The 24,660-nt window shown below is 50.7% G+C and overlaps 2 protein-coding genes across 2 annotated transcripts; one reads left to right on the forward strand and one right to left on the reverse strand.

Moving 5' to 3' along the window:
* Positions 1 to 516: 516 nt before the first annotated feature.
* C5h1orf50 (similar to human chromosome 1 open reading frame 50) lies at positions 517 to 4,895 on the reverse strand. The gene is made up of 5 exons (NM_001107969.1): positions 4,802 to 4,895; positions 4,579 to 4,694; positions 2,896 to 2,982; positions 1,646 to 1,777; positions 517 to 1,344 (listed from the first exon to the last, which is right to left on the reverse strand). Exons 1-5 carry the CDS (start codon positions 4,878 to 4,880, stop codon positions 1,159 to 1,161), a joined length of 600 nt encoding a protein of 199 aa, NP_001101439.1. The 5' UTR covers positions 4,881 to 4,895; the 3' UTR covers positions 517 to 1,158.
* Positions 4,896 to 5,161: 266 nt separating this feature from the next.
* On the forward strand, positions 5,162 to 19,896 carry P3h1 (prolyl 3-hydroxylase 1). Its single transcript, NM_053667.2, has 15 exons — positions 5,162 to 5,649; positions 7,417 to 7,569; positions 8,758 to 8,947; positions 9,940 to 10,071; positions 10,687 to 10,826; positions 12,878 to 12,967; positions 13,419 to 13,471; positions 13,628 to 13,749; positions 15,552 to 15,679; positions 15,953 to 16,048; positions 16,510 to 16,660; positions 18,182 to 18,299; positions 18,670 to 18,745; positions 19,002 to 19,142; positions 19,413 to 19,896. The coding sequence occupies exons 1-15, from the start codon at positions 5,176 to 5,178 to the stop codon at positions 19,566 to 19,568; spliced, it is 2,220 nt and encodes a 739-aa protein (NP_446119.2). The 5' UTR covers positions 5,162 to 5,175; the 3' UTR covers positions 19,569 to 19,896.
* The last annotated feature ends 4,764 nt before the right edge of the window (positions 19,897 to 24,660 follow it).

Below are 24,660 nucleotides of genomic sequence, written 5' to 3' on the forward strand. Positions count from 1 at the left end.
ATAATTTTGAGATTTCTTTTTAAATGTATGTATATGTGTATTTTGGGGGTGCCATTGTGCGTATGGCTAATGGAGTCAGAAGAAGAGTGTGAGATCTTTTGGAGCTGGAGTCACGGGTGGTTGTGAGCTGCCTGACGTGGGTGCTAGGAATGCCACTGAGGTCCTCCAGCAGAGCAGCACCCTGGACGGCTGACCCTCTCTCCAGCCCTTCTACATTGTAGCTTAAAAAATGCCATTTGGCAGTCTTCCACTAGCAGCCTTCAGATAAAGATGTAGAACTCTCAGCTCTGCTTGCATCATATCTGCCTGGACACTGCCATGTTCCCACCTTGACATCTCCCATCAGACAGACTGAACCACTAAATGTGTAAGCCAGCCCCAATTAAATGTCATCCTTTATAAGGAAAAAATGCCATTTGCTGGGTCTGTGCTGTGGTAGTGCTGAGTTCAGTCTGTCCTTAAGAAGGCTTTAGGATGGACACGCAAAGCAGCAGCAGCAGCAGCAGCCTTCTATAGCTCTTCCAGGTCTAATCTTCTGCAGGGCTTAGGATGACTCCCCAAACGTGGCCTGCCGGGCCGCTGCTTTAGTCTCCAGTCAGTCTCACTCGGACGGAAGGGCAGAAGGGCAAACCAGGGTGCCATGAGGACTGAAGCTCCAGTCAACACTCTCACCTGGCCAGGCCAAGTTTTTGTTTGTTGTTTTTCAATCCTCCTTAGGCAACACTGCAGGCCCTGGGTCAGCCTGAAATCAGCATGGCAGCACCTATGAGGACAGCTTCAATACCAACCCACAAAAGATAGACAGACAGATGGTTCCTCTTAGAAAATGACTCACCAACTTGCTAGGGAAAAGGCTCTTCCTCCGCCAGTGTTTTGACTTAAAGGGAGGAACAGCTGGAGGTGAAGGAAAGCACTGACCAGTCCTTGGAAAACAACTGACTGGGCATCAGTGGACCCAAGAAAATCCCTCAGTTCTGTGATTCCTCACCATCCCAACTGACAGCAAAATCAGCAGCTACATTCAAGACCGTCTTCCAAGTAGTTCATGACTCACCCAAATACCCACAGTCCCCTCACCCACCCCCCAGGGAGAGAATGTGGACAGGAGGTGGGTATCACTCAGGCCTTTCTCATGAGGGCTGCTAGTCAGAGCCATCCTCAGTGAGTCAGTCCTTGGAAGGTGGGCTCAGTGCCCGGGGGCAAGGCCATGGGCTGGCTCAGTAACTTGTCCATCATGCTGATTTTAGCATCCTGCTTCTCCACATCTTCATATGGAGTCCACGACATGTCATGCTGTAGCTTGTAGGCACCAAGGAAGTCATGGGGACAGCCTGCTCCCCATTCCTAGAGGGCAAAGGAACAAGTCCTCATCAGGGTGAGATATGAACAAGGTTCTCTTCCTACTCAGGCCACAGACTTCTTTCTGTGCTTCTCACCTCAGACTACTCAAACCATTGTTAGAAGTTACAGTGCACATCAGAAGTAATGTCATTCAAGCACACACAACTTTCATCACACCTGGGCTCACCTCAGCCCGTTTTCTAGGAAACCATAGACCAATATGCATGCTTACATTTTCATTCAAACATGCCCAGAACTTCTCAAAGGCTGGAGTTGATTCAGAGTTAAAAGCGAGTGTTCTTACCTGTGGAGAAATAATGGAGAAGTACTTCTGGCCACTTTCCCGCTGGTAAAGATAGTAAATGTTGCCAGGCTTTTTCACCATATTACAAGCCACATGGTGCAAGTCAGCGTCTCTGCGAGCATCTTCCAGCACCTGCCAGTCACACAGGTGTGACACTGATGAGTCAGTGGAGACTGGGCCTCACCCATATTGCTCTAACCAAAGCACGTAACAAGTTTTCAATCTCCTTCCCCAGCAGCAACAACTCACTATGGGGGTCCAAACAGTTCTGAGGATGTCAAGATTACACAAGCTGCTACACTGAGAAAAGCTGTCAAAGGGATAAGGTTTTTGAATGATGAGTGTGGCTGGCTTGGGGGACTCTGAAGGTCCTCTTTTCCTGTGTCAAGTACACTGCTTTTATAAAAGAGACCCTTCTCCCCCACTTAAAACCTTTATCCTGCCCTTTCTCCTAGCTGAGAAACAAAGCTCACTTCCCTTAACCTCTGTTTTGGGTCAGATGTCATTCATCTCCTAAAGGATCCTAGGAGCTTGGTTATGAGGGCAGTGATATAAGAGGAACAGCCTAGGTGAAGGAGGTCCTGAGTCTCATAGGTACTGCCCTCAGGAGGGAGTTTGGGGAGAGCAACATGAAGACTTGAATTTGGGTGCAGTATTGTGAAGGCCTGGGCCTGACATCTGAACCTCTGGCTCCCTGTTTGAACATGTGTCTCTTCTCCCACACATGCTCTGCTATGAGTAGATATGGTCCAGACTATTCCCAGAGCTGAGCTACACCAGTACCCTGTCCTTGAACCTCTAAACCTGTGGGCTAAATAAACATTATAGGGAGATTGGAAAGATGGCTCAAGGGGTAAGAGCACTTCCAGAGGTCCTGAGTTCAATCCGTAGCAACCACACGGTGGCTCACAACCATCTATAATATGATCTGATGCCCTCTTCTGACATGCAGGTGTACATGCAGATAGAGCAGTCATATATTAAATAAATAAATCTTAAAAAAAAAAAAACAACCCAAAACATACATTATAGGATTAACCTGCCTCAGGTATTCCATCATAGCAATGCAAACTAATTAATGAAAGCTTTTGGGCATATTCCTGGTGTTTTATCCAAAATCTCTACATGTTCAGAATGTATTAAAAACAAAGACGGAGCCATGATTCTAAACAAGGTCAGCCAGTCCTCCCAAGCACAGGAGAAGGACAGCCGGCATAACATGCACCGGCCCTCATCATGCTTCTTCTCACCTTCCTAGCTTGGTCTTGCAAATGCTGGATTTGCTCAGCAATGACTGTCAGCTTGTTAGTAGCATTTGCTCGGATGAATTCATCAGCCTACAAAGGAGAGAAAACCAAACTGTGGGGTGAAACCGAAAGAGGGCCCGTGATCTCATAGGGATGCAACTCAAGGAGTTAGGCCACCAGCTCTGCCTCTACCTAGAGTGGCCTTTCCATTCCATTGCCATGTAAATCCCCACCAACCCTAAAGCCCAACGCAGGAGAAGTCCACACTTTAATGACCCCACACCCAGAATCGAGGCTCCTCCATCTCTCTGCTGCTGTTCACTCTCGACTCTAATCACACTGTGTTGTGGTGCTTGCATACCCTGCCATCAAATGTGAGCGTGCCCTCCCCTCCCTCTGCTCCCTCAAGTGAACCCTTCTCGTTCCCATGCCCCTCATTCAGTTTTGTTTTCCCCAGTGTGGAGCTCAGGCATTTTTATGTAAGTGATATTTGTCATGTCAATCATTAATTTTCTTGATCAAAACAAACTCTTGAACACAATCATTGCCAAATAAGTTAGTTTACACAAGAGAAAGGGACACTAGAAGCAACCAGGCTCTGATACCGAAAAAGATTTTACAGGGGAAGTTTTGCTAAGAGAAGGAAACTGGAGTTTCACTTAGACCTATGAACCTCTCTACCTTGAAGCTCTCAATTTATAGACTCTGAGCTCCAGAGAAAAGCAATTTCTCCAAAACCAATGTGCCCAAACTTCTATGGTCTTTTCTATTATTTTGCATATTTTTTTTAAAATTTTACCTATTATGGCAACTGATATCTAAGCTCTGGACAAAGGAATACTGTATCCACTGAAATTCACCAAGTGTGACAGCCACCCTTGTAATACACAGCCTATGGGAGGCTGAATTCGAAGCCAACCTGGGCTATACAGCAAAATTAAACGGTCTAGTTTTATTGTGCGTGGTCTTTTTTTCAAAGGAATTTTACCCTGTGCCTTTTTGCATATTTTTGGCAGTGCTGAGACTCAAATTCAGGGGTAGGCAAGTGGTGTAACACTAAACTACACCCCCCCCAGCACCGTTTTATTTTTGTTGTTGTTGTTGTTTTGCTTTGTTTTTGTTTTTTTTATTTTTTTATTTTTTTTTGGTTCTTTTTTTTTCGGAGCTGGGGACCGAACCCAGGGCCTTGCGCTTCCTAGGTAAGCGCTCTACCACTGAGCTAAATCCCCAGCCCCTTTTGTTTTTTTAAAGAAAGAAAGAACATATACTTAAGTTCCACTAGCTCTTGGGTAACAGATAAAGACCTTTCGGGAAGCAGAATAAAATAAGTGACTATTTAAGAATTTGGTATAGAAGCCGAACATGGTGGCTCTCAACTTTAATCCCAGCACGCGACAGGGGTAGGGAGTCGGGGGAGGGGAGTCAGATGGGAGGGGGGGTGCGGGTGGATCTGTGAAGTCGAGCCCAGCCTAGTCTACAATACAGTGAGTTCCATGACAGCCGGAGCTATGTAGAAAAACCCTGCCTCAAAACAACAAAGAATTGGGATAGACTGACCCTCTTCGTGTATGAAATGGAATGCTAACTTCAGTACAGCCGAGTTCACAGGCTGTCCTAAGGATGCAGATAAAAAAATGAGAGGACCGAGACCAAAGAGGCAGGATAAAGTACCTATTTATTCCTCACCTTCTGCACCTGCTCGGCGAGCGCCACGAGGTCTAAGGGGTCCCCGACCCGGTGGGTGTGATAGGGGCTCACCAGAGCCATGCCGCCGGGGGTCGGGGTGAGCTCCACCAGGGCTCCTGTGATACACACCCGGAACACAGGTGTAAGTTGAAGCCTCCCGCGAGACAGCAGGAAAGAGCCACCCGGCTGCGACCTCTTCCCCCGACAACTCAGTCCCACCTACCTCCAGGACCCGCCGCCTCTTGCACCCCCAGATTTCCCGTGCCTCTTTTGAACGGGTCGGGAACCCCGGGGTCCGCCATAACAGCACCTCAGCCCCACCGCCCGTAGGGAAGCTCAGACTGAAACGCAGGCGCACCACAGCTTGTGGGCGGAGCTTTCTCATTCTCGGGCCATTGAGCGATGAGCATGAAATTAGAGGCGGACCCTCACGAAGGGCGAGTGTTCGGATTGGTTGAAAACAAGAGGCGGGGCAAGCTTCCTGACCACGAGCTTCTGGGTTTGGGGCGTGGCTCGTCTCTGGGCGTGGCTTATGTGGGGGCGGGACTCTGGAATGTGCCCCAGGCGAGCAGTCCCGTTAAGTGGAGGAGCAAGACCATGGCGGTGAGTGTTAGGAGGCTGCTGGCCGCGATGGTAGCGGTCGCCGCAGCCGCCGCCTCGCGGGCTACCGCGGAGTCTGAGCCGGGATGGAACGTGGCAGCCCCTGACCTACTTTACGCAGAGGGGACGGCGGCCTACGTGCGCGGGGACTGGCCCGGGGTGGTACTGAACATGGAGCGGGCTCTGCGCTCGCGGGCCGCTCTGCGCGCCCTCCGCCTGCGCTGCCGCACACGCTGCGCCACCGAGCTGCCGTGGGCGCCGGACCTCGATCTCGGTCCGGCCTCGAGTCTGAACCACGACCCGGGCGCTGCCGCCTTGCACGACCTTCGCTTCTTCGGAGCCCTGCTGCGCCGTGCCGCCTGCCTGCGTCGCTGCCTCGGGCCGCCTTCTGCCCACTTGTTGAGTGAAGAGCTGGACCTGGAGTTCAACAAGCGGAGCCCGTACAACTACCTGCAGGTCGCCTATTTCAAGGTGCGGCTGGTCGGGAGTCCGGCGGCCGAGAGCGACCTGGGGGACTTGGGGAGCAGAGCAGGGATGAGACGGCAGGGAGGAAAGGGACCTCTTGGCTGGGGAGTTCTCGGCGGACTCAGGGTTCTTAGGGGCAGATGCTAACCTTAAAGATCCAGCCAGTAGTGACAACCCAAGTCAAGAAAAACCTGACCGTTTTCTTTTGGGAAAGCCTCCTAGAGGGAACAGAGGCGGCCGCTTGGGTCTCCAGCCGTACTTCATTGCAAGTGTCCAAGTGCTGCTTCTGCAGCATCTTCCTTCCGGTTCATTCTCCAATCATGATTTCCCTGCTCCCTACTCCAACAGCAGCGCTCTTTCAGGACGTGGGATTGCCACGTCGCCAGCAGGGGCTGTCTAGCTCCTCCCTGTGGAGGACCCTCTGGCCAGTTTGTCTTTTTTTTTTTTTTTTTTTTAAGAAAATGACTGGTTTTTAGGATGCCACAGCGCTTTAAGGCCAAGTCAGCAAACAGGCTTGGAACACCAGCCTTGTCTGCCGGTGATGGCTGGCAACTCACATTTCCAGGACTCTGTTAAAGCACTTTACGTTCCTTTATTAGCTCATTTGCCCTGATACAGTATCCTTGGAGTAAATGCTATTTAGGGGGATGGGCTGCACATGCAGACTACATAGCTACAACAGGTTGACAGACCTTTCAGTTCTACCTAAACAGAGACTTAGAGGCTGTTGGGGACCTCAGATTTCTGCTCTGTTCCTTCCATTCCTTCTGTTTTCTGGGAAGCATGCTGGACTTACAAGCCCTGAATGATTGGGTTCTGACTTGGCTCATGGCACTTAATAGCACTACGTAAAAGTCACTGGCATTTATTGAGAACCTACTACATTCCAGTTCTTAGACAGGTAATTGTTTGGTTTTCCTTGTGTCACTGCTAGGAGTCCCTGTAGTGAGGGCTAACTAAAAAGGTTATGTAGATAAGTTAGGACTGGGGGAGCACAAGGGGGAAACTCTAGCTTCCCATCAGTTGTTAGGCCTGAGGAAGAAGAGACATGGAAGAATGGTTATCCCCAGAGAGGGAAAGTAGAGCTAGAGGCTGATGTATTGGGGTCATGGGGTAGTCCCTTGCATGACTCCTCTGTGGGAGAACCGGAGTGACTCCAAAGCTTAGTGAGGCTTCTGCACACTTCAGTCAGCCATCATCACACCTCATTTTCACAGCGTTAATTCTGGAGGGCAGGTGGATAGGTGGAAGGAGAAAGTGATGGCGGAGAAAATAGGAGAATTGGGAGCCCTGAGCCTTAGTCCACCAGAGAAGCTAGTGCCAGTGCTCAGAGGGAAGGCGGTGAGGAAGCAGGAGCAGTCCTGAAGCACTGGGGAGTGTAAGCTGGGCATGGTGGCACAGTGGTCTACAGCAGCCCTTGGATTCTCACCACAGTGCAATTGTTAACTGCTCTTTCTGCAGTAGTCCCAAGTCGTTGCAGCTATAGACCCTTCGGTCCAGTCACTACGCTTCAGGTGGTTTTTGTTTGTGCTTGTTTGTTTTATTTTGTTTTGAGGCAAAAATCTTACCTAGATCCCAGCACTTGGGATCTGAGGCAGGAGGATTGAGAGTTTGAGACTGACATACATAGCAACACCCCATGTCAGTAAACATACACACACACACACACACACACACACACACACACACACACACACACACAGAAACCAACCAAGCAAACAGTCAAACCAAACAGAGTTCGTATGTGAGTTTATTCTTTCACTTCATCTGTAGATAAACAAGCTGGAAAAAGCCGTGGCAGCAGCACACACCTTCTTTGTGGGCAATCCTGAGCACATGGAAATGCGGCAGAACCTCGACTACTACCAAACCATGTCTGGGGTAAAGGAGGAAGACTTCAAGGACCTCGAGGCCAAGCCCCACATGGTGAAAAGACATCCCCCACCACCGTGTGTGTGTGTGTGTGTGTGTGTGTGTGTGTGTGTGTGTGTGTGTGTGTGAGAGAGAGAGAGAGAGAGAGAGAGAGAGAGAGAGAGCACTGCTATGTAGTTCTGTGCTGTGTAGTCCAGGCTGACCCCAAGTCTAATGTATTTCGTTTTTAACCTAATTTAATATCATATTCTGTGTGTATTTTCAGCACCTTTTTCACCTAACATTTGAATAACATTTTCATAAAGAACTTATGTTCTTAGTCATTTTAACAGTTTATAAATCAGAATATTGGAGAGCCTGGGGATGCACTCATTGGTAGAACATGTGCTTAACATGCACAAGGCTCTGGGTTCATATTCAGCAGCAGCAACAAAAAATGTATGTGTACATACATAACATTCATATATACATACAAGTATAAGAAACAGTATCAGAATGACAACAGTCATACATAGTACACATGCTAAGCACTCTACCCATACCAGAAGGACTTAAAGTAAACTTATGTTTGCTATACATGATGGCATATACCTGTAATCCTAGTACTGGGGAGAAAGAGGAAAGTACATCAGGAGTTCAAGGTCATCCTCTGATAGTTAGTGAATTTGATACCCTCCTGAACTGTGCTTCAGGGGGCATAGGGGTGGGTTGTAATTTATCTTTAATTTAGGTGTATTTGTGCGTGGTGGGTGGGTGGGGCTGTGTGTGTGTGTGTGTGTGTGTGTGTGTGTGTGTGTGTGTGTGTAAGAGAAAGAGAAAGAGAAAGAATTTATGTGAGTGCCCAAGGAGGCCAAAAGAGGAAATCAGAACCCCTGGAGCTGTAGTCACAGGCATTTGTGAGCTACCCTGTGTGAAAGCTGAGAACTAAACTCAAGTCCTCTGAAAGTACATGTTGCTAATCACTGAGTTGTCTTTCTCTAGCCCATGTCATCTGAAAACTGTTAAGCCCTAAGGAACCTATAAAAAGTGCAGCAAGCTCTCTTCTTGCTTATTAAGAGTTAAGCGTTGTAAATTTCAAGGGTCCTTGGAAGGCCATTTATTATCGGCCTTCATGATGTAGCAGCCCCAGGACCCCAGTCCACCCCCAACTTAGAAGTAGGAGTCATCACTCCGTGATCACGGCTCAGGACAAGGTGAGGGGCTCCTCTGGAGCCTGTTTTGAGTACACCTTCCCTCCAGTAGCATGAGTTTCGGCTAGGGGTGCGACTCTACTCTGAGGAGAAGCCACTGGAAGCTGTGCCCCACCTGGAGGCGGCGTTGCAAGAGTACTTTGTGGCAGATGAGGAGTGCCGTGCCCTCTGCGAAGGGCCCTATGACTACGACGGCTACAACTACCTAGACTACAGCGCTGACCTCTTCCAGGCCATCACAGGTAGGTGTGTTCAGAGCGTAGCCTGACCAAGCCCCAGGGCTTTAAGGTCAAAGTCCTGACAATATACACAAACACCATCTGCAACCTCATCCCCCCACTTTTTTTTAAAGATTTATTTTATATATATGGGTGCACTGTTGTTGTCTTCAGACACACCAGAAGAAGGCATTAGATCCCATTACAGATGGTTGTGAGCCACCATGTGGTTGCTGGGAATTGAACTCAGGACTTCTGGAAGAGCAGTCAGTGCTCTGAACCACTGAGCCATCTCTCCATCCTCACATTTTTTTTTTTTTTTTGGTTCTTTTTTTCGGAGCTGGGGACCGAACCCAGGGCCTTGCACTTCCTAGGTAAGCGCTCTACCACTGAGCTAAATCCCCAGCCCCCATCCTCACATTTTTTAAGTCTGAAACTCTGACTAAGAATTGTCTTTCAGAGTCTGGGGAGTTGGCTCAGCGGGTAAGGTGCTTGCTGCACAAGCAAAAGAACCTGGGTTAAGTCCTTAAGCACCCACATAAAAGCCAAGCATGGTGGCACTCCCCTGGAACCCCCATGCTAGGGCTTGGATGGCCATATGATCTCATCCTACGGGTGAGCTTGAGGGTACAGAGCCTGTCTCAGAAACAAAGTGAAGAGTGATGGAAGAAGGCACCGGCATCACTTGGCTCCTACACACGTGTGTTCACACATGCCACACATGTGTACACATGTGTGTACAAATGCATGCCCAAACCTTCCACACGGATATTACTTTCCACTTCAACATGCTTATGTTAGCCAGAATTTGAATCCTAAATTATAGCTTTATTAGCTAAGCAGTAGTTGAGCACACCTTTAATCCCAGTACTCAGAGGGCAAAGGCAGGTAGATCTATGAGTTCCAGGCCAGCCTGGTCTACTGAGTGAGTTCCAGGGCTACACAGAGAAACTCTGTCTCGGAAAACAAAGCCAAAACAAAAGGCCTCATTATTCCTCATCTTTGATTCTTTTCAGATCATTACGTCCAGGTCCTCAGCTGTAAGCAGAACTGTGTCACCGAGCTGGCTTCCCACCCAAGTCGAGAAAAGCCTTTTGAAGACTTCCTCCCCTCACACTATAATTACCTACAGTTTGCCTACTATAACAGTAAGGCCTGCTTTCTCTCTTCTCTCACCTAAGAAGCATAGCCAGGCAGGCAGGGTTCTTCAGCATGTCTAGCATCTATGTCTGTGGGAGGCAATATGCCAGTAAGTCCTGGGTGTTTTGTCACAGACCCAGGTAGCCAATTTCAACTGTCCAGAAGGGAAGAACAGGGGCATGTAGGGCCTCTTTCTTTTATCCCTTTTTGTACATTTATAATCTAACTTTGCATTTGAATGAATATGAGTAGCAACAGTAAGGATGTAAGACTGCTGACACTGGCTCACAGGGCATGCCCAGCCTTCCTCCCAGGGAAAGGGAACCAAAAATACACAGGGAAAAAAAAACACTTAGCAAATCAGCAGTTGCTTACTGGGTACCAACCAGTATAGCACAGCCAAGAGTACATGATGTGTGGACGTGTATAGTTGAGTTGAAGAGGTCTGTCTAGGAGGCTATCCGCTGTTAGAATCTGCCTCTTCTAGAAAGTCATGTTGTATAGCAAACACTACTTTGCCCTGTCATCATGACCTCAAGACTTCCTTGAAACCAGATGCTAAGTGGCTGTTGGTGTCCGGGATTATAGTCTTCTATAAGCCATTCTCTTTTCTTCCTTGGCAGTTGGGAACTATACACAAGCTATTGAATGTGCCAAGACCTACCTCCTCTTCTTCCCCAATGATGAGGTGATGAGTCAGAACCTGGCTTACTATACAGCCGTGCTTGGAGAAGAGGAGGCCAGCTCCATCAGTCCCCGGGAGGTGAGAGGCTTACTTCAGTGGGGGCAGCTTGTGGCTGAACTCAGTCAGAAAGCAGAAGAGTGTTCCTGGTGCAGGGTGGCAGGCCTTGGACTCAGCTTGTCTGTCACTCAGGGTGGCAAGGAGTACCAGGAGTTCGCAGAACATACCAGAGCCAAATCCTCTAGATTTCAATGCATATTCTTTGGATTGGCACACAGATTTCTCTGCCCTGATGGACACCCAAGCTAGATGCTGGAAGCCATTTGCCCAAAGTCAGTGCTGTTTCCTTCACAATGGGTCTGTTTTGCCCACACCTGCTCTGTTTCTGTTTCAGTCCCAGAGTGCGTCTCTCCCTGTCATTGTCTGCTCGCTCCAATTACTACCACATCTCTAAAATGAGAAAACCTAGGTAGTACAGACTTCAACTCTGAGGGGCAAGCCACGGTTCCTCCCACATAGCTCTGGAATTGAGTCTCTAGAGAAAATAATCCCATTGTCAGCCCCTCCCAGGTGAGGCTGGCTTCCTTGTAGTTATCCATCTTGGCCACTAGATGGCGGACATCTAGCTTTAAGAAGCCCCTTCCAGTCTTTGTCTTGCTTGGTTAATACTTTTTCCCCTTCCTTGTCATCCTATTAATGAACCTGGGAAGGGAAGGGAAATACTCCGTGTGGGCATGTTTACCTAGAACTCTCCCCCAGGCGGGAGTAGCTAATACTGATTTGAGCCCCAGCCCAGGCCACCATCCTGCTGGATAGCACGTGTGCCTTTGTTTGTGGCATTTGGAGGAAGAAGCTGATCACTTAAACTCCTTCAGATAGAGATCTCACTTCCTCGTGGGTGACTGGTAGACAACAGGGTGGTCTCCTTTAACGTGTTCCTCCATGAAGTGCCTCCCCTTTATTTCTGTCTTTTTTTCTCTTCCTTCTGCTGCCTGGATTCTAGTAGGGGACCCAGGGGAAAGATGTGACCCTGAAAGGGACTCAGTTTCCCAGCTCTGGGTAAGCCCCACCCCTGAGCACACATGCGATGTCAGAGCGCTGAGCTTAGCTATTCTGCAGCTGCCCACCTTCAGGGAGGGATGGGGTCCGGCCATTCTGAGGGGTGGCGGGTAGCCAAGTAGAAAGTACATGGGCCTGAGGACCCCAAAACCTAAGTGTGAATGAAGGATTAATCTCGATCCTACTGCTCTCAAGAGTCTTTGTCTTTAAGATGAAGTTAGCAGTCTCCGCCCATGAGCTCACACTCAGGACCAGAGACAGAACAATCACAAGCTCAAGGCTAGCCTGGGTTATGTGGTGAAACCTGGTCTCTAAAATGGCAGGCAAGATGGCTCAGGGGGTTAAGGCATTTACTGCTGAGCCTGGTGACCTGAGTTTGATCCCTGGACCCTCGTGGGACAAGGAGGAAATTGTCAAATTGTCCTCTGACCTCCATACTGCGCGCGCGCACATACACACACACACACACACACACACACACACACACAATAAATAAATAAATAAATAGAATAGAATAGAATAGAATAGAAGAATAGAATAGAATAGAATAGAATAGAAAATCTAATTTTAAAAAAGAAGAATTTTCCACATAAGCTTGTGACCTGAGTTCAATCTGCAGAACCCACAAAAAGATGTAACCAACAAACTCCACAAAGTCGCCCTCTGACCTCCACACATGCACAGTGGAGGTCACATACTCCAGAACACACAAAGCAAATAAATAAAATAAACTAGAAGAAAAGAGTGCTCAAGATACAGTTCAGTTGGTAGAACTTGTCTGGTTTGCCTGAAGCCCCAGATTCAGTGTTCAGAGCTTCAAAAGCAAACACGGACTCTTCCCATTTTGAGTATCATCAGCTCTTCCGTTTCAAAGATCCACTGGGATCTTCTCCCCTCCAGTGAAGCTAATTATGCTGCCCTCAGGGGTCTTCTTGAGCACAGAAGGGAGACCTTTGGCAACACATAACCTGTGATGAGGAGAAAGCACCTCAGTCACACAGGGAAATGTAAGTGCCAGGGAGGGCCACCCTGAGCCTGAAGGGTAAGTTCTAGGAGACTCTTTGTGTCCCCAGAATGCCCAGGAATACCGACATCGAAGCCTGCTGGAGAAAGAACTGCTTTTCTTCGCTTATGACATTTTCGGAATTCCCTTTGTGGATCCGGTGAGCTGCAAGGGAGGGGAGAGGGAGGCACTGAGAGCTGAGGGAGTACACGCTGCACAACTCTGGGGAGACACTGTCCAGGGCTGAACCAAGCAAGGGTCCGTGGGCCCTGAGGATGGGAGACAAAGTGGACTGTGAAAGGCAGTCCTGGGCCATTAAAAGTAACTTAGGGGGGGTGCTGGAGAGATGGCTCAGTGGTTAAGAGCACTGACTGTTCTTCCAGAGGTCCTGAGTTCAAATCTCAGCAACCGCATGGTGGTTCACAACCATCTGTAATGAGATCTGATGCCCTCATCTGCTGTGTCTGAAGGCAGCGAATGTGACTCATATAATAAATAAATCTTTTTTAAAAAAAGTAACTTGGGTCCCAAGAGCCCACCTCATCGCAGGCAGTGAGGCAGGAAGCTATATGTCATACACTGATACCTGCTTGTTTCCTGACCTACCTTAGGACTCATGGACACCAGAAGAGGTGATTCCCAAGAGACTGCAAGAGAAACAAAAGTGAGAAATTCCGTGGTGGGATCGGTCTGATGCACTTGAGGCTTCCTGCACCCAGTCAGATGGGATCCTAGCTGGGGTGGAGAAGTCCAGTGTGGAACCCTGGGGTAGGAACCAGGGCTGGCCTCAGCACAGTCTTCAGTGCTGCTATGCTCACAGGTCAGAACGCGAAACCGCAGTCCGCATCTCCCAGGAGATAGGCAACCTCATGAAGGAGATCGAGACCCTCGTGGAGGAGAAGACGAAGGAGTCGCTGGATGTGAGCAGACTGACACGGGAAGGTGAGCCAGCAGCGGGTGACACGCCTGCCCACATTCACCAGGTGGCAGCACCCACAAGGCTTTGCTCAGCCCATCATGTACCAGCTTCTGCTTGTGTAGCAGGTGCTAAGACTTCCTCCACATTCAGCACACCAGGGAGCTGTCATCCAGACAGCCCGAGACAAGCCTTCGACTAAGAAGTAAGCTTCCCGTGTCACAGTTAGACTAGCATAGTCACAGTGAGTGTGGATAGCCTCCTGCCTCCCCTCCGGATGCTCTTCTGACAGCTCACACTGTCAGGGGCTGGAGCCTTCCTGTCTTCTCTACTCCATGTGCTGCACCCCAGCCCACAGGGACTGCTGCCCTCAGCTTTCCTCCTCTCCTGCCTTTCCCTTTCCCACTGCCTTTGGCCCACATAGGCTCAAACCCCTCCTTAGGTTCTCGTCCTTTCCCAGCACAGATGCCAGGCCTGCCCTCCAAGCACCGGGACCATGCATGCATTCTCAGTGGGCAGGCATCCTCCATGTCGCTATATCAAAAGGGATAGGCTGTTTCTGGTCCCCTGAGCCTGCCACTGGCCCACAGGTCATTGTTCATGCTGTCCCCACTCCCGATTTCCATCGTCTCTGCCATTAAGCACACCCCAGAGAGACCTGCCAGAGCCTCCTATAACCGCCCTCCTTTGAGTTTGTGAGGGTGCTGTGTGTGTCTAGCACCAGCTAACGTCTGACAGTGGGGAATGGCTCTCTGGGGCTCTCTGACTATGGGGAATGGTGTCAGGCCCTCTGCCGCCTCACTCACAAAGTAGTGTAGAGGGGGTCGAGCCAGGTCTCTAGTGCGGCCCAAGCAGACACCTTACAGCTACAGGCAAAGCATTGCTCTTTGGCATTTCTAGAGTGAACTGAACAGGCATAGCGTGTGGCAAGTCCGTCCAGCACTGCCCTGTTCTCAGAAGCTGCTCTCTGTGTCTCTTGTTTCTCTTCGTGTCTGAGAGGTGGTTAGGCAGATACCAAGCTTGCTCTGGTACGTGGTATGACAATGAAGAAACCATGGGCAGCATTTTTGAGCATTGGCTATAAGCTGTACTGAGAGGATAGCTTGCCTTATTTATCTTTCTCATTAACCTGTTGTCAAACTCATACGGCAGATGCTGTTAACAGTAGCTGATTAAAATTTGAGGCTGGGCATGGTAGTTCAGGCTTTTAATCCCAGCATAGGCTGGCAGATCTCTTGGGTTTGAGGCCAGCCTTGTCTACACAGTGAGTCCTATCTCAAAGACAAAAGGGGATTGGGCAGAGGCCTGAAGAGACAGCTCAACAGTAAGAGCATACATCGTTGCTCTTCCAGAAGACCCAGGTTTGAATCTCAGCACCCACATGGCAGTTCCCAACTGTCTGTAAGTTCAGTGCACTTCTTCAGCTGTCTGCTGCTCCGAGGCAGGGTTTCTCTGTGTAGCCCTGGCTGTCCTGGAAGACAGCTCTGTAGACCAGACTGGCACCACCACTTTCCAGCTAAAATAAAATAATTGTTTAAAAATTAGTGTAACTCAGAGTGACTAAGTAATTCGCCAAGGTCACACAATAATGGAAGATTCGGGGATCACGCCCAGTTCTTTGATTCTGGAGTCCATGTTTTGAGAATGTGTGTAGCTGTTCACTTAGGCGGCCCAGGAGCAAATTTGATGGCAGAGTTAGGCCCAGGGTGTGGGCTGGCACCCTTTGGAAGCGTCTGAGCAGGAATGCCTCTGGAGTGCCTGGCTTTTTCGAGGAGGACTTGGGTGGAGCTGCCTTGGGACCTGGTCCCCTCTGGTCCTTGATTTGCAGGTGGTCCCTTACTGTATGAAGGCATCAATCTCACTATGAACTCCAAAGTCTTGAACGGCTCCCAGCGAGTGGTGATGGATGGTGTGATCTCTGATGACGAGTGCCAGGAACTGCAGAGACTGACCAACGTAAGGACCCAGTCACTGCACCTTCTCCCGACTCCACATGCCAAACGCCTCCTAGGTGCAGAAGTCCCTAATGCCCTTGGTCGACTCCACTCATTGTGTGCATACACACTCGTGTATACATACACACACACACACACACACACACACACACACACACACACACACACCCATGGGCACAGGCACATACATGCAAAATCACATATGTGCACACATGTGTGCACACGCACATGCAGCTGCTCCAACTAACTTTGTCTTGTCTTTTGGGTCCATTAGGCAGCAGCAACTTCAGGAGATGGCTATCGAGGTCAGACCTCCCCACACACCCCAAATGAAAAGTTCTATGGTGTCACTGTCCTCAAAGCTCTCAAGGTAAAATCCGAAATTCATCTTGGTTCTCTAGAGCATGGAGCAGGGGGAATCTGCAGACCTGGAGGAGGATCCTCGGGCTCTGGGGAGGAGCTGGGGGTGGGGATAGGGAGGGAGAAGTGTCTCGAGGCTGAAATTCCAGCTGCCAGCGAGGGAGGATAAGCTATGCCAAGGAGGTTTCCTGGTAAATCTTGGCTGTTAGAGTAGGTGCAATAAAAATGAGGCAACCGAGATGGGATGGATCCCCAGGCGTTGGGCTGGCTATGAGTCGGGGCTGATCCTAGAGTGCTGTGTTCCTGAACAGGGTACATGAAAACTATGGAGGAGAAAGGGGAGGAGACTGTCAGGTCAGGACAGAGATCGCCCCTTCATCAGTGGGATGGGAGATGCCTTCAGCCTTGTACCTCAGTGTGCCGGCAGCCTGTAGAGGAGGTCGGGGCAGATGACCACCGTCTTCTTTGCAGCTTGGGCAGGAAGGGAAAGTTCCTCTGCAGAGCGCCCACATGTACTACAACGTGACAGAGAAGGTTCGGCGTGTCATGGAGTCCTACTTCCGCCTGGACACACCCCTCTACTTCTCCTACTCCCACCTAGTGTGCCGCACTGCAATAGAAGGTGGGTCTCATCGCGCCTGCAGCTTCTGGGGAGGAGGCTGTGCCGTGGTGCTATACCAACATGGAGAAGACAGCGTACGGGTCCTTCATGCCAACTGGGACATCAGTGCAAGCGTGTTGGCTGCAGCCCAGCATGTTGAATGTGGCAGTAGCATACAGGAAGTCAGCCACCCAGGAGTCAGGGAGCCTCCAGCAGAGTGGTGAGAACTCTGCAGGATAAATGTGTTTGTGGGGATGAGGGCAGCAAGAAGCCTTGCAAGCCAGAGAGACCAGTTGTAAAGGAATAGAAGCCCCGAGTGTACGGTGTACAGAGAACCACGTTCTGGAACTTGTACTGTGTCCTTTAACTCGGTCACTCGGCCCTGCTCTGTGCTGCAGGCCCTCTCTTAGGAACTGTGAGATACCAGTCAGTCATGTGTGGGAGCGAGCACATTTGAAGACAGACAGAGGTACAAGGCTTTGTTCCTTTCCCGACATCCCCTTTGCTTTCACAGCCCTGAGCAGGGGAAAGGCACAGCCGGGCTGCCAGCTCACATTTTTGTGGCCCAAAGCCAACTCTGTCCTGTAGCATTCAGAAGACTCTGGCTCTGACACTACCTTGGAAGGTGGCGGCACTGGAAGGCTGCTCTCTCCCTCAGGGTGTTAAAAGCGCTAAGAAAGTCTGGACACACCAGAGGAATGTGTCAGGCACTTGAGTGTGTGCCACAGAGCCTCCGAGTGACGTGCTGGCATGAGGAGGAGGCAGGCGCAGACAGGGAGGGCTCGGCAGGACCTTCCTGTCTAAAAGATGAATGTGCTGAGAGAGATCGGGAACAGGTGGATCAGGCGAGAGGCATGGGACCTGGTCAGCAGTGACCAAGGTGGGCGAGGGTGAAGGCTTGAGATCTGGAAGCTTCTGGTCTGGAAGCACAGAAGAGATGCCAAGGGAGAGCTGGAGAGGAAGATAGACGGGGGCTGGTGGCTGGCTGGACCCGATGAGGCGGCATCTGCCATTCCCACACAGTGTGCCAGGGTTTACACTGGAGGAAGGTGTGATCTGCTGGCATTTACAGTAATCCTGTCCCTTCTCTTTCCATGCCCCCTCCCTGGGTGGTTTCCCACCCATCCCCACTCACAGAGCCCCACTGTGCTGGCTGTGGTTTGCTGCTTCTGTTCACCCTGCCCGCCCTGCCCGCAGGCCTGCTGGAGAGTGAAGTCAGTGGACCCTGCACCCACCAGCCTCACTGTCGACCCCTGTGGTCCTTCCTATTTCAGAAAGTCTCTAGCTTTACCAGGGGGATGGCACTCAGCCTGAGGTCTGCCTGGTTGATGCCTATAGTCCTGTGAGCAGCATCCTGTTCACCCCAAGAACTTTTGTAAGCTGTGGCTTAACCACAAACCCCTCCCAACCAGAACGTGACAGTCCCATAGACTCACGTACACTTTGGGACACATCTCCATCCCCTGCTCCATGTGTCAACGGGAAAGCATCTCGCTGTGTTTCCTGGATATCCTACTAAAGCATGGATTGTCTTGGCCACAGAGTCACAGGCTGAGAGGAAGGACAGTAGCCACCCTGTCCATGTGGATAACTGCATTCTGAATGCCGAATCCCTCGTGTGTATCAAGGAGCCCCCAGCCTATACGTTCCGGGACTACAGGTGAATGCAGCAGGTGCCCGGGCACTGTGCTTGCCCCAGGAAGCTCCTCTGTGCCCTGCACTCTGCCTCCCTACCTTTGCACGTGTGCACACAAAGGCAGAGGCAAGCTGTGTGCAGAAGGCAGTTCCTCACCCCAGACCCCACATACGACAGTAGGGAGACCCTCAGGACGGGTGTGGGGAGGAGGGCATGAGTGGGTTTGGCACAAAGATATACTAACTTGGGTTTGGTGACATCTCCAAGGAGGGGCGGGGACCATGCGAGCTGCTTCTGGCTCAGAAAAGCCTCTGTCCCCAGCTGCTAGTTGACAGTACACAGGAGGGTTCTCTGGTACAGGAAGTAAGCCATGTCTGCGCTCCTGCCTTTCCAGCGCCATCCTCTACCTCAATGGGGACTTCGATGGAGGAAACTTCTACTTCACAGAACTAGATGCCAAGACTGTGACGGTGAGTACTCCCCTGTCATCATCCCTGAGGACAAAAACCCTGCTGTCTGAGCTGATGTCCCCAGAGGACAGTAGACAGAATGACTATTGGGCTTCCTCCCCACCCCCACCCTTCAACCCCACCCCTCAGCTGGTCCCCTGTCCCTGGGCCAGGGGCTCTGGGATATAATAGCTCTCCTCTGCTTGTCCTTTGGGTCCTTGTCCTAATGATCCATTGCTCTTCTGAGACGCCGCCATTCGCCCCTCACCCCGCATAGGCAGAGGTGCAGCCCCAGTGTGGAAGGGCTGTGGGATTCTCTTCCGGCACCGAGAACCCACATGGAGTGAAGGCTGTCACCAGGGGGCAGCGCTGCGCCATCGCCCTGTGGTTCACGCTGGATCCTCGGCACAGTGAGAGAGTAAGGGCTGTTTGGGAAGGCCACTTGCCTGTTTCCCCGGGACAGCCCCACCCAGGCACTCACTGCAGTCACTGCCGGCCCGCCCTCCCTGGGAGAGGGTGGGACTTGTGGAGTCCTTGGTTCACTCTCGGGAGGCTCCGGCTCCGGCTCCCAGAGCTTAAGCCTGCTGGGAAGGGGGCGGGCCCAGAGCTCCTGTGGCAGTTATGCCATTGCTCTCTTGGAAGCAGCAGCGAAGAGGTGCGAGCCCTCTGAGAAGAGTTTGCCTTGCAGGACAGGGTACAGGCAGATGACCTGGTGAAGATGCTCTTCAGCCCAGAAGAGGTGGACCTCCCCCAGGAGCAGCCCCTGCCTGACCAACAGGGCTCCCCGAAACCTGGAGAAGAGTCTCTGTCCGACAGAGAGTCACAGCCCAAGGATGAGCTATGACAGCAGCTAGGTCGCAGTTGATGTCGCTGGACCCATGGGGGGAACTCAGTCCTGCAGCCTGGACTTCCCAGACCCTGAAGGCTGCAGAGTAAGGGGCACTTCTGTTTGCTGCCCGGCCCGAGGACCCTGCCCACAGCCTTCTTCATGGTGCTGCTGTTCTCGGAGGAGTGGGCATGGCAGGACACACTCTTCTCTGGGCTTCACTGAAGGCTCAGGATGTAGGCCCAGAACCACCTGGGGCCTATGGAGGCAGCTGCCTGTCGGCAGCATGATGTATTTAAGCGTCTGTAGAGACAGCCAAAGAATAAATGATTTGTTTTTTCATTTAGTGGTCTGTTCCGAGAGGGGAAGTGTCTGTGTTCTTCCCTGGATGCTGTGCCTGGGTAGTGTATGGCGGCCGCTACTCTGGGCAGTGTAGGGTGGCACATGCCATACAGGAACTCCTTTGTAGCCTCAGGCCAAGTAACCCAGGTACCTTGGTCTGTTACCACAGAAGGGACATCTTGTCCTCACTGTGCCTATCTTCTGTGGGAACTGGGTGCCCAGATACAGCACTCAGTAGGGCAGCACTTAATCAACTTTAAAGCTTTGAACATCTAGATTGTTACTAATCCTCTTCTGGCAGAGAGCTGCAGTCAGCCCTGCTCTGGCACATTACGGCAGCCACATGCTTCCTGCTCTGCTGGATGACCTCAGAGCCCATACCTGACTGGAGAGTCAGTTCCTCCTGCCACAGAGCTGGCACGAAGCCCACCACCTTCACCATGCCTGAGATGCTGTGTACAGAGGGTAGGAATCTGCACCAGAGCAATCATTAGTCAAACTATTTACTTAGTGAAAACCAGCTTCTTGCTGGGAATATGAGAAGCAGAGCAAGCCTGGCCCTCTCAGAGCTTGTGTTTTATAGGGGTACATAATGAATGTGTAGATGTGTATGTGTGTGGTTTGTGTATCTCTAAGCCTTTGATGTACAAAATCAAGTCAGGGCCCCAAGGCAGGAGAAACAGCAAGAGGACTGATGAGGGGCAGAGGGGATTGAGCTCTCAAGGGCCCTTGCTACTCTTGGCATCCTGGTTCTATCAGATAACTAGAACCTACCTGTAACTCCAGCTCCAGGGAATCTGATGCCCCCTTTTGCCACCAGCACAAACATGGCATACACATATACAAATAAAAACATCTTTTTTATTTAAAAAGTGTGTGTGTAGGGGGGTGTTGTGCCTGCGTAGAGTGGACCAGAAAGAGAAGATCCTGAAGGCCCCAGCAGGGTTTTGAGCTTGGAGCATCATCATGTGACTGACATTAAAATCATCCTTGGGCATGATGGTAGTAACCCATGCCTTTAATTCCAGCACTCTGGGAGACGGAGACACGTCAGCCTGGTCTACAAAATAAGTTCCAGGACAGCCAGGGCTACACAGAAACCCTGTCTTAAAAAACAAAACAAGGGGTTGGGGTTGGGGATTTAGCTCAGTGGTAGAGCGCTTGCCTAGCAAGCGCAAGACCCTGGGTTCGGTCCCCAGCTCCAGAAAAAAAGAAAAAAACAAAACAAAACAAAACAAAATTCTCCTAGGGCAGTACATGGAGAATAATCTGTTGGAATGGGAACAGAGGGAGACAACCGAAGAGGGAGTGTTGAATGATCAGAGGGGAAGGAAGAGGCCTAGGCCTCGGCCAGGGCCAAGCAGTAAAGGTAATGAAGACCAGGCTTAAGATCGGTCCCACAGAAGCAGGTTCCTCATTCTGGACACTGACTGTACAGAGTATCACCCCCAGAATCCTTCTCTGAGGTGACCGTAGCAGGAGACTGCTCCCCTACTGAGATGAGCTAACCTGCCCTCTCCGTCCTTGGTGCTATATATGACACAGCAGCTGAGTCTCCAAGCCAGCCATCAGAAGGCACACAACCTGCTGGATCCCACCCAGATTTTAATATCCATGCGTCTGTCATTTCTTCATTCCCCATCGCCTTGGCCAGGTCAATCCCAAAGCCGTGCAGATGAAGGCAGTTGTGACAAATGGTGTCTAAAGGCTGAACAAGCTGAGAACCGGAAGCCTAGAGTGATGGTGCTTGCCTGTAACCCTAGCACTTCAGAGGTGGACAGAGGCAGATTGGAGTTGAGGGCCAGACTTGACCACACAGTGAGCCTGAGGCCAGCCTAGTCCACACGAGAGGAGAACTAAAGTACGTCTGTATTCGACAACAGGAACGTCAGAGAGGATCTCCCAGAGATGTTTTGGTGAGGTGGTGTGCACAAAAGACGAAGAGGAGAGGACTGCGGGGAGAGCTTGGCAACTCTTTCAGGAGTTAGCTCCGTGCAGAAGAAGCAGAGGGGGACCTGGAAGGCTAGGTAGACTGTCTCTCAGGCTGAGCCAGTGCCAGGGAACTGATTCAGACCACATGCTCACTGCTGATGTCACCATTACTGCTCCCTCTGTCTGACCTGGGCGAAGTACTTGCTGTACAGAGGCCTAAAGAATACATTAAAAGGGATTGGATCTGGCCTGGGCATGGAGCTGAGTAGTATGCCTGATCTTGAAAGGATGTGAGCAAGTTGTTTTCTCACCAAGGCAGAGAGGTAGTCCATGGGCTGAGGCCAAGATGCTCAAGAAGACGTGGGAAAGAATTCTTACACAGCGCCGACACACCGAAGCAGCCCCACATGTCAGAACTCTGCATTGGCCTTACTGGTGTTTCAGAAGTTTCTATGTTGGGGCACGCAGCTTTTATGGTTTTTTTTTTTTGTCTGGTTGGTTGGTTGGTTGGTTGGTTTTTTTTGTTTTTTGTTTTTTTTTTTTCCTTTTTTTCTTTTTTTTCGGAGCTGGGGACCGAACCTAGGGCCTTGCGCTTGCTAGGCAAGTGCTCTACCACTGAGCTAAATCCCCAACCGGTTGGTTGGTTTTTTTGAGACATGGTTTCTCTACATGCTCCCACTGTCCAGGAAGTCTCTCTGTAGACCAGGCTGCCTCAGACTAGATCTGCCTGCTTCTGCCTGCCTTCCGAGTGCTGGCTTTTACAAATTCAGTACATGCTAACTACCGGGGGACAGCAGACAGTTTCTATTGAGCACCCAAAAGGTAAGGTGTTTCACTGACAATAGGACAAGGTAAACGAATGTAATTAGGCTAGGAGGCTCATTCAGAAGCAGTGGGTGGTGGCAGGGTCCCAGGTGAGGGACAATTGTGTGTGCCTGTTCTGTGTTTAAGAAAACATGTAGTTGTGCAGTTCAGCAATATGAGGAAACTTGCTTAGGATGGAGACAGCCTGAGAGTGTCACAGGGCGTAGGGAGCAACTCAGCACACCCAGGGCAGATATGAGCATTACACTATGGTGCCCAAGGAAGGTGCAGATCTGGTGGGGGCGGCGGGGGGCAGTGGCAGCAAGGAGTGAAGACACCTTTGGACTGCCCCATGCACTGTGAAGTGTCCTTGCCCTGGTTAGACAGTGGAGACATCTGAGACTCCTAGGATAGCCTCACATTGTTTATGGGCCTTGGGATAGAAGAAAACAGTTTGCCAGCTGCAGTGGATGGGAACATGCAGAGGATTATGGGATTCCAGTCAGGCTGTTCCACTATGCCTGGGCAGGCAGAGCAGTTTTGGGGGTGGCACATGATTGTCCGTCTTGCTTTCTTACTGTGTGGCCCAAGGTGCGTCATCTCTGTCCTGAGCCTGTGGTTGTGCAGGAACTTAACCCAGTTAGGAGTAGTAAAGCTTGCACCATTTCTGAGCCTCCAACTTCCCACGGCAGCGGCAGGAAAAGTAATAGATTGCAACTGAGTCAGACCCTCTGAATCAGCCGTGAGCAAGGATCGTGGACCAGTCCCTGGTATTTCATTACAAGAGAGGCAAAAACCAATGACTCTTCATACCCACCCATCAATGCTCAACACATACCTCCCAAGGCTGTCCTTGGCCCAGCACAATGGTGAAAGAGGTGGCAGTCAATTCCCACCCTTAAGCAGTCTCGTCAGGGAAGGTCCCACCCTAGAGCCATTGCCTTGGGAACAGCTTGTATCAGCCACAGTCCTGACCGTCTATGATCCTAAGTACCTCAGGAACCAGACAGGAAGGCAGTAACACCACCATTTTTCAGCTGAGGAGTCAGACTAAGACAAGCTGAGGACCTGCCTAACAGCACACACTTTTCTGTAATCAAGGAAAAGCTAACACCCTCCGGAAGAGAAGGCATTTGATTTACTTATTTTTAAACTGTGACTGTATGTCTACCCCAGGCAGTTCCCGTCAGCTCTGATGGGAGGCCGGGCTAGGAACCCTGAGCCATCGGCTCTCTCTGCATGCCTGAGAGTCACTGGACTGCAGAACACCAGGAATGGTGGGTTCCCGAGGGTGGGGAAGCGATGCTGGCTGGGCTAGAGAACTAACAGCTTCCGGAGCAGGACCAGTTGGCTTTGGAACATTGGTACAGGAAGGCTGTTGGTGAAGCAGAGAATGTTCAGGTAGAACAGACCCAAACCTCAAATGACAAAGGAAAGAGTTTCAGGGAAAGATATGTAAGAATCATGGAGGCTTATGCTGGGTGGTGGTGGGTTAACCCAGCACTCGGGACGCTGAAGCAGGTGGATTTCTCTGGGTTCCAGGCCAGCCTGGAACAGAGCTAGTCCAGGACAGCCAGGGCTACAGAGAGAAACCCTTGAGAAGAAGGAAATAATCATGGAACCTCTGGGTCCTCAGTGTCTGGGGACCTGAGTGGAGGTATGTATTGACAGACAGACAGACAGACAGACAGACAGACAGACAGACAGACAGGCATCCTGCTGCCTCTCAGGCTTCACATCTGGCATTAGCTCTGGGGACATCTGGCCATCATCCCCTTTACTTCAGCTCTCGAATGTCTGGAGACAAGGGTCACAGCTAGTTTCAGTGTGGCACTGAGACTCCAGAACTCAGGGATCTGACCAGTGTATCCAAGGTCAGAACGAGGCCTGGCTCTTCCTCACAGAGAAGGCTTTGCCAGAGGCCAAGGCCCAGCTTTGGGAGAAAGAGCCTTGTCTGGCCTTTCCGATAGCCTGTGTAAAGTTGCTATCCTCTGCCTTCCCCACGCTTCACGCCAGCTCAGCAAAGCAGTAC

The sequence above is a fragment of the Rattus norvegicus genome, chromosome 5 (assembly GCF_036323735.1).
Source record: "Rattus norvegicus strain BN/NHsdMcwi chromosome 5, GRCr8, whole genome shotgun sequence".
NCBI lineage: Eukaryota > Metazoa > Chordata > Mammalia > Rodentia > Muridae > Rattus > Rattus norvegicus.